Source organism: Penicillium soppii (genome assembly GCF_028829465.1).
Source record: "Penicillium soppii strain IBT 18220 chromosome Unknown utg000005l, whole genome shotgun sequence".
Classification (NCBI taxonomy): Eukaryota; Fungi; Ascomycota; class Eurotiomycetes; order Eurotiales; family Aspergillaceae; genus Penicillium; species Penicillium soppii.
In genome coordinates, this window is record NW_026643235.1 from 4,991,156 (window position 1) to 5,000,273 (window position 9,118).

The window sequence follows — 9,118 nt, forward strand, 5'->3', positions numbered from 1 at the left end:
ACGCTACCCAAGTAAAGTAATAAAGATGTCCAGTAAGAGGTAGCCACACCCTACTGTGCTAGGTTCTTTCCGATTGAACTGGCAGCTATTAGACCAGTGGTTCCATCGCTATGGGCCATTGCTTGAGATTGTCATTCATTTAGTGCCAGTTCTTTTTGATAGCCAAAATGACTTGCTTTGTGACCGAAAACCCCTTTTTTTCAATATGGCTAATAAACCTCAGGATCCGATATCTGTCCGACTTGCGTGCCATCTCCATTCCAATGGCGTACAGAACAGGTGCATAGATTATAGCTTCGAGATGGAGATGTTGGAGAGAACTCTCAGCATGACTCAATGCAGAGATTGCTTGCTCGTAGCTCAGCTGAAGTGGCATGACAGGCAGTTCACATTCTAAAGACAGCCAGCATGGATCTGAGAAAATATGTGAGATTTCGATTGTCGCAGATTGGTAGAGAGTGAGCATGACATTCCCAAATGTCCCGAATTCCTGGTGTGAATACCAAAGGACGCAGGCAATCATATCACGTTGAAACTGGGAGGCGATGCAAATTATATTGATTCCACCAACATTGCTTTCAATCCTGTATTTTTCATCCACACTTTGTTGTAGCCCGGTAGGGCTAGTCAGTGTTTTCCATTCTATAGCCCACCATTGTAATTGAGCCCACATCTCGAGGTCTTGAGCCAAGCGGTCAAGAAGCTTGTCCTGACATTGTGCTAACGTAGTACCTTCCTTGGTAAGCAAAAGCTTCCTGGACCCAAGGAGAGGTAATTGACTAGACACGTCGGCGTTTGGGTCTTGTGGGAGACAGATGGCTCTCAAGGCATTCATAACTCGAGCAAGTGTGCTCATTGACCTCCCAAGCGGGCTATATGAGAGACTTAATCCTTGGTGCCATCTATCAAAAGCGGAAAGCCGACGAACACAGGAATCCCATAGCTGTCCAGAAGGGTCCACCAGTAGCTATTCGGTTCATCAGTTTTAAGCCAGACGTACAATTGAGTATTGGGGTTAAGTTACCTCAACAAAGCTCAGTAGCAAAGCGCAGATCAAAATCACCGGAGGGTAACTGTTATTTTCCATTGGTTGAACTTCGGCTGCAACAAAGTTTCGCAATCTTTGTAGCGAGCGAAACAAGCTTCTCTTGTCTGTTTGTGAGACCGATAGTAAATTTGGGTTCTTCAATGCATAATATCCGCCAAGTAAAGACACAGTGTCTTGCACGAGCACGTTATCATACAAAAGAGGTGCCAAACAATCCGCCGCGAATACCGTGGTTAAAACTGGAGATGAGCCCACGGCAAAGAAGAAGGCACGCTTGTAATGCTCCGATGTTGGGACAATGGGGCTCCTGCATATAGCCCAACCAGCTGTTTGGTGGCTTTGGATCGTCTGAAATTCTTCCTTTGGCACGCATATCGAGTTGCAAGGGATTTCCTTTTGTTTGCAGGCAGTACATGGCCTTGAGCGATCACACTAGATGACACAATCAGTATAATGTAGGCAAATATAAAAAGGAGGTTCACACCTTGATGTGATCTCTTCGACAGGGTTGGCATCGGTAACCGAGGCGGCGCCTGTCCCTGGGCCCACACGTCATCTTGCCACAGTCTTTATATCATGCGTAGGGGAAGGTCTTTAGCCAGGGATATTTCACCTAGTCATCAATACCTAGTTGCCTACTCACAAATTTTTGATTTCCACATGGGGCGGGTTCTTGTCGAACGAAGCACGAAAGATTGTGTTCTGCGGAGAAAATCATAGATGAGAAGATCAGCATCTGGGCATCAGCACTTGGATCCACTTTCGCAAGACTATGTCCTAAGACCGCCTAGCGCGAAATAACGATCAAAAGTGAAACATCTCTTTTGTGAGCCATGGAACAATACCACTAGTGGAATCCACTTTCGCAGCATTCATTCCGAATATCACCCCGAGACATAATCTTCCACTCGCAAATATTACCATAACGATGTTTTTATTATGGCCGAGCAGTTAGGATATAGGAGAAATTATAAAATGATTTGCAAAGCTGATAGCCTCTCCCATTGTGTCTTACTATCATAGTTAAGTACCCTCTCGGGCCTCTATAAAGGAGCCCTCAGGCCTTGCATTTGTTTTCTTTCAAGAAGCTCACAACTTCCTTGAACAAAGGTCTCAGCCTTTCTCCACGCCATGGCTTTCAAATTCTATGCTCTGACATTGGCTTTGATGCCCTCCATCCAAGCCATACAAGTCGCAAACTTCAATGTTTCTGAATATATTGCTAGCAAATACGGTTGTGACTCAACTTGCTACGAAACTTTTCGAGAAGGTATAGCTGTTGATCGCGCTTCCTACGGCGCAATCTATGACGCAGGTTTCTATGAGACCGCCCATAACTTTTCCAACTCGATGCCCGGCGATGCTCTGAAGTTAGAGTCAGTCAATGCCACTCTCCTCCATGATATCCCGAAGGGAGTCACTGCCTACAGGTTCCAATATGTGTCACAAGATCTCGATGGCAGAAAGGTCCCAGTCACCGGTTTCATTGCTTTTCCTTATGCCAGCAGGTCGAATGGCCTTGTGTACCCTACAATCGCCTATGGTCACGGAACATCCGGTGTGTTTCGAGGCTGTGCACCTTCGGCTATGCCAAGCTTCTATGAGTATGGCAGCTGGGCCTTCTTAGTCTCACGTGGATATGCAATTATCGCCACAGACTATGCCGGGCTCGGGAACAACTATACCGCCCATCAATACCAAGCTTCACCAGCACAGGCTCATGACTTGTACTACTCAGTTGCTGCAGCTCAAAAGCTATTTGGCCACGCGCTCACGGCCGAGTGGATGAGTGTCGGCCACTCGGAAGGAGGTGGTGCAGCTTGGGCTCTTGCTGAGAGCTCTCTGCTGCAGAAAAACCCCCTTTCGCTCGGAAAGTACCTTGGTACGGTTGCTCAGGCACCCGGAGTTCGAATGCAAGACATGGCACTTGCTGCTATTCAGGGCTCATCTTCATCCGGTGTTGTTTCGACTCGTGGTGTTCTTGCGGAAGCTGGATGGCTCGCTCTCGGCTTGCGAAGCACTCTTCCCAAAGACCCTCAGACTTGGCTACAGCCTAAATTTCGGAAGCGTCTTGAGCTTGCGACACTCGCTCAGGCATGCTACGCGTCAATGAGATCGTTAGTTACGGACCTTGATATTACTGATGTGATCAACATCTCAGACCCAAGCCTTCACTTTGCCCTGGAGAAAATGCAAAACATCACCGCCAGGGGCGAAGGCAAAAGTGCCCAACCTGTCTTTATTGTACAGGGACTTTCCGACGTTTCGGTGCTTCCGCAAGTGGTCGAGACCGCATACAATGCTAGCTGTCAATCCGGAAATGAGGTTCACCTACAAACATATCCTGGCATCGACCATGATCCGGTGATTCCTGCTTCGGCACCAAGTTTCCTTCAGTGGATTGACGATCGTTTCGATGGCTTCAAGACAACAGGCAAATGCAGTAACACGACGGTCAAACCATTTGACTATATCAATATGTACGCTCCGAGCGACGCCTCTAACTAGAGTACCGCCTGTGCGCCTGCTGTTTGTTGCCAATTTTGAGATTTAAGCTGTGTTGGGATGGGTGCATGTTTAGGCAGTGAGGTTGATATTGCTTCCTGATTATTCGAGTCAATATCTCAAGATGTTATTTGCTAGCTAGTTAGCTAATTAGTTGTGAAAGCTTTTTTCTTCCTTCAAATCAAGAACTCTCTTGCTATCGGCCTTTCGCCTACTAAGTTTCAACTAAGAGTAAAAGTGCCACAATTTACAGGAAACTCGAGTCAATAAATTCCGGGGATTGAATAGTGCGATAAGAATTGGGCCTGAGTCATATACGGTATTGAGACGAAAGGCGGAGGAGAAAGTTAGCGAATGGTAGAAGGAGGAGTGACTGAGACAACGAGTAAAGTGAGATAGAGAGCGGGCCAAAAAACCATGCCTAAATCTTCGATCCCGCCTTCTTAATCAAAATTCTGTCCTAATTCTTTACATAAAGTACATAAACCTGTTGAACAAAAATAGGGGCGCCCCGTGTCAAAGAGACGGTCAAACAGCAGTATGAGGTGCAGGACTATTCAGTTGCTCTAACAAAGCCCAATCCTTTCAAGGACGTGTTGTCACGGACATGTGTGATGGCAGATCCATTCCCATAGCACACTAAGTATATCTCGGATACCGGCTTATGTGTGACCCTGGGTAGTATACAGTGGAAACTCTGGTATGACAATCTGATTGATTGTCATAAGTGGTCTTTTTGGTAAATGCGCCATTGAGAGTATTCCTTGTTTGATAATTAAGTCCAGAGCCTTAGTTACCCTTACAACATGCCAGTCACCAATCACATGTGGAGACTGCGACCTACAGATGGGCCACCGATGGCCAACCGATCAATCTGTTATGCAGATCACGTGTAACATCCTATACTGGGGCATCCCTTGTACGAGTCAGGGGAAACCACTAGGACTTAGGAGCCGTTTCTGGCCCCCTATACGCAATTATAAGTTTTACTTAACTGTTTCTTTCTAATATTATATTTAAATCTATTTTATATATGTTACGAGCCAAGTCTTGATGAAAAAAAGTGCATTCAACTAGAATACTAAACATGGGGAAAGAAAGAAAGAAAGAAAGAAGAAGAAAGAAACAACACCCTGAAACAATTAAGGTAGTGATGCCTGAGGCCTCCAATCAAACAATGTAAAACACGAACTACGAAAGGCGGTGGAACACGACAGAATCGGTTCAGGATCATTGATACTGAATTCTTCGTGACATTTTATACTTATAAGCTATTATAATTTAATATATAAAGGTTTTACTAAAGATTCATACTCTACAATATAGACTTAAGTTATTTATCAAATCTACTATAGACTATTGTTACGCACAGCTAACTGGTCACAGTTATATTAGATAGAATCAGGAGATACTTCTCTGATTTCCTATAGACTTCTAACCTCAACGATCTATCTCTCAACCTTACCGTTGCTGAGCAGGCCTTACTACGGGATAAGTCCTGTCGAGGGTATCAAGGAACGATACTAGGTAGTGTGTAATGGTCTTTGGGGCCATACAATGGGAGACAGATCACTAAGACTGCCAAGCACTCTTTCCAACCTTTGGCCTTTTCCCATCGGGGTTTTGCCTGGTTGGTTTTAATGAGGCTATGCAGGACGAGGAGTAATGGATCCGACCATGTAACGGGAATGTTCCGTCTACGAAAAGAATTCGGACGTAGTGTCACCAACGAAGATGGAATCGCAATAAGTTATACCGAGAGAGATAATATGCCCCTGGGAGCTTCGTCCAAACGGGGCATAAAAGGGGGATAACTCCCTGGCCCCTATCTGGGGGACAAGAATTAGTCTCTGTACAAGAATACTATATCGTTGACGCTCCTCCACTTATTCATCACCGATCCATCATTGTATCTTACCGGATTGACAGGCTGATCGCCCCTGACCTGGTAATCTTCTTACACTTTTCCTAGTATCCTAGGGATACTTAGGTACTGGGTATCGCACGTGACTTAGATAATAGATAGATCAATTAGCTCTTAGTGGCCCATCAGTAGTTGCGGTCTCCGCATGTGATTAGTGACTAGTATGTCCATAACACGTACGTGACTTAGATGATAGATAGATTAGTTATGTGAAGGCATGCGCCCAGGCAACACACGTCTACCAACTAGGCCAAAAAGACCACTATGTCAGCCGTCGGCTGACATGCCTGGGACCGATACATATACTACTCAGTACGCACATTGAACCCGTGGATCAGCCACGCCGTTACAAGTTAGCTCTTGGTGGCCTATTAGTGGTTGCGGTCTCCGCATGTGATTGGTGACTAGCATGTCCGTAAAACTAAGGAGACATTATTACGGAAGTCTTCACTAATTATAATAACTTCAAGAAACGACTCTTACAGACGTTTGGGGATATCGACGCTAAGCGAACCGCAAAAAAAAAGCTTCGGCGATTACGATAAAATACTCCCCGTATAAGCCGCTACGCCGCCGAATTTTAGTAAGTTATCTCGTACCTAGACTAAGACGAAGATACGTATATTACTACCTTTGAGGACGGACTTGAAGTCTACATTTACAAAGTTCTATTTGCTCAGAACCTCATTTCATTCAATTGCCTAACGGTTATTATTCTTCCTTCCCTTTGAATAGTGACCGTGATCACTAACCTTTACTTTTAACTACGGTCAATCTGATAGAGTCTTTTAGATGTTCAATCGACAATATATAACGATATATCGAGCAATGTTCAGGCAATGAATGTCTATAAATAACATGGGAACACATTAAAACAATCTAAGCCCCTACTGGACTAGTCACCTATTCACTATGGATCGAGTTGCTGTCATCACGGAAACACTAATGCGGAGTATTGAATAGAGAGGTCTTGATGAAGGTCTTAGTGACAGTGGTCTATATAAACACCGCATCTCCTTCGCCTAGACAGTTAAATCCTGGCTCCCATCTTTCCTCGGATGGAAAAAGCTCGAAACAAGTGCCGCCGACCCTATCATACACAATCAAAAATGGTATCTACTATAGTTGAGAATCATTCAAATACCATCCTCAATTCCGATGCTAAACCGATGTCCGCCATACTTAACCCAAAATCGCAACCCATGTCGACCAACCTGCCCTCCTTAACTTCTCTGACCTCTCCAACCCACACAGCCCACAACTTCCCTACTAATAATCCACAACTAACCTATGCCTCCGTACTTCAGCACTCGACCATATCTTCACCGCAATCGACATCCAAAAGACACGAACCGGCTAGTCCTACCAAGCTCACATTCACAATTGAGATCTCTATCGTCGTTTTCAGAATAAGACGCCACTATACTAGCTCGAGAATAAGATAAGAAAATACCCGGCTAATCGAACCCGCCATAAACCGGCATTTGCAACAAAGTCGTTGTTCAGATTCTTAAACTCGGTATTAACAGTGTTCTCACGGTTCCTAGCAGAAATGCAGCATAAAGCGATCAGTTGCTGTCCGTCAGATTCGGATATGTGTTACAGCCGCGCTATGAGGGCAGTCTGACAACACAATCGCAAGTTAGGTCACGGGAGGCCTCGGTGAGGCTTAAGTTCGTTCCAGGAAGTGGTGACTTTTACGTGTACGTGCACGGATATATATAGATGTGGTAGCCTATATGTCGCATTGTAAGCCCAAATTCTAATACACGACCTACCAACCTGAGAGCGGATTCGTATTTTGGTCTAGTGGTGAAATCAACTTTGTAGCGAGGGGCCAGGGTAAATGCTATCTATCTATCTATCCACCTACCTACTGTGCTTAAAGCATTTGGCCCGTAAAAAGAACAAATACTAACAATTATTTTCCTCCTATCCCGGTTGAATAACATTCTCGGTACTACTACCACAAGTATCCAAATCCAATATAGATCATTCAATCATCAAGGGAGTGTTGCATAATTTCTTTTTCTCCACCGTATCATCGAAAGCTGCATCAGTTACCCAGCTCCCTGCTAGAGCAGCACGAAATCTATGACAACGAAAATCTTACGATGTTGATCTTCGAGCTTTGGCATTTTGTCGCCGAGATTTTACAATTTTCTATGTTTCTAAAACAGCTTATCGATTATACTTTTGTATTCTTCGGCTTGCGAGGTTTTGCAAATTTCCCTTCCAGTCGATTGATTAGTAAAGCCAGAAATCCAAGGATGGCTGAAGCGTACCTGCCATTTTCGATCGTTGACTCGTTGATCTAATGAAGAACTTTTTCTTGAGATTGTTTTAAGGCATTTTGCTGGTCATGTTCCATGATTACTAATGACAAACCTCATGAGAGAATGTGACCCTAGCGACTTACCAGAAAAAGCTGGGCATTTTCTCAGGCAAGCAGTCAACGAGCTTTTTAAATTGAGAATTTCTCTAGTGGCTGGAATATGACTTTGGGTATTTCAAACAATCGCCTAGTTGTTCCACGGTGGCAAGGTGAGAAACGCGAATTTAAAGGTTTTGGGCGAAAAAAATGATACGTCATAGAGCTCTTTGGTACCAAGGTGTAGAGCGGCCAGGGGTCAGATTGGGTATTTTTGTCATATTGATGCCTGAAGATGCCTGGTTTTTGACCGCTTTTTTGACCGCTCCATACCATGTATTGTAAATGAAGCTATTAACATCTACATATTGTAAACGAAGCTATTCCCATCATCTTCATCATCTTCATCATCATTATACTCATCATACTCATCATCTTCATCATCATCGTCATCACCCTTATCCCCGTGTAGCTATTCCTGTCTCCATTATGCGCCTACGCATTGATCTCGACCCCTATAAAGACGAGATCCTTGATCTTCTCGCTCACGAGACCACACATGAAGTTATTCGCACTCTCCTGCAAGACAAATACCACATTACAATCAGCCGGTCGGGTCTGAAGAATCGCCTCCGAGAATGGCAGTCTACACGTTCTACCCTTACTCAGCGATCCGATATTCAGGACCGAGTTCGAGAACTTTTACCTCGCTACAACACAAAGGAGATTCTCACGATCCTCGATAAGGAGGGTACGCCTTCTTCAGAACGAACTGTGCGTAGAATTCGGGATGATCTCGGGATCAAACTCCGTCTATCACCTACAGAGCGTCAACAAGAGCTCGGTGATGTTGAAGCTATATTGATGAATGAGAATATGATTGGTGATATTGAGGATTTTGGCCGCCGAAATCTCTACCGTCATCTCCGTGCAATGGGACTTTTTTACACTGAGTATATATCTTACTATATTATGTTATTATGACTTGCTAATCTCTTTATTAGGAAGCAAGTCGTTGACGTTTATCGAGTCCTTCGCCCTGATGCTATTCACAGTCGACTCCCTGGTCAGCGACGACCACGGATCAATTATATCTCTCCAGGACCGAATGATGTTTGGCATGTTGATGGACATATGAAGCTTGAGCCTTTTGGTATAGAGATCTATGCTGCAATTGATGGCTACTCTCGATATGTTATCTGGATATATGTCGGGCTAAGCGCTCGTACTGCAATCAGCGTTCTTAGTCAATGCTTAACAACTTTTACAG

General features: G+C 44.5%; 2 protein-coding genes across 2 annotated transcripts; one reads left to right on the forward strand and one right to left on the reverse strand.

Moving 5' to 3' along the window:
- Positions 1-139: 139 nt before the first annotated feature.
- On the reverse strand, positions 140-835 carry N7529_007334 (uncharacterized protein; the record flags this gene model as incomplete). Its single annotated transcript, XM_057242861.1, has 1 exon — positions 140-835. One exon carries the CDS (start codon positions 833-835, stop codon positions 140-142), a length of 696 nt encoding a protein of 231 aa, XP_057098220.1.
- Positions 836-2,179: 1,344 nt separating this feature from the next.
- N7529_007335 (putative secretory lipase) lies at positions 2,180-3,556 on the forward strand (the record flags this gene model as incomplete). The annotated part of the gene is made up of 1 exon (XM_057242862.1): positions 2,180-3,556. One exon carries the CDS (start codon positions 2,180-2,182, stop codon positions 3,554-3,556), a length of 1,377 nt encoding a protein of 458 aa, XP_057098221.1.
- Positions 3,557-9,118: the final 5,562 nt, after the last annotated feature.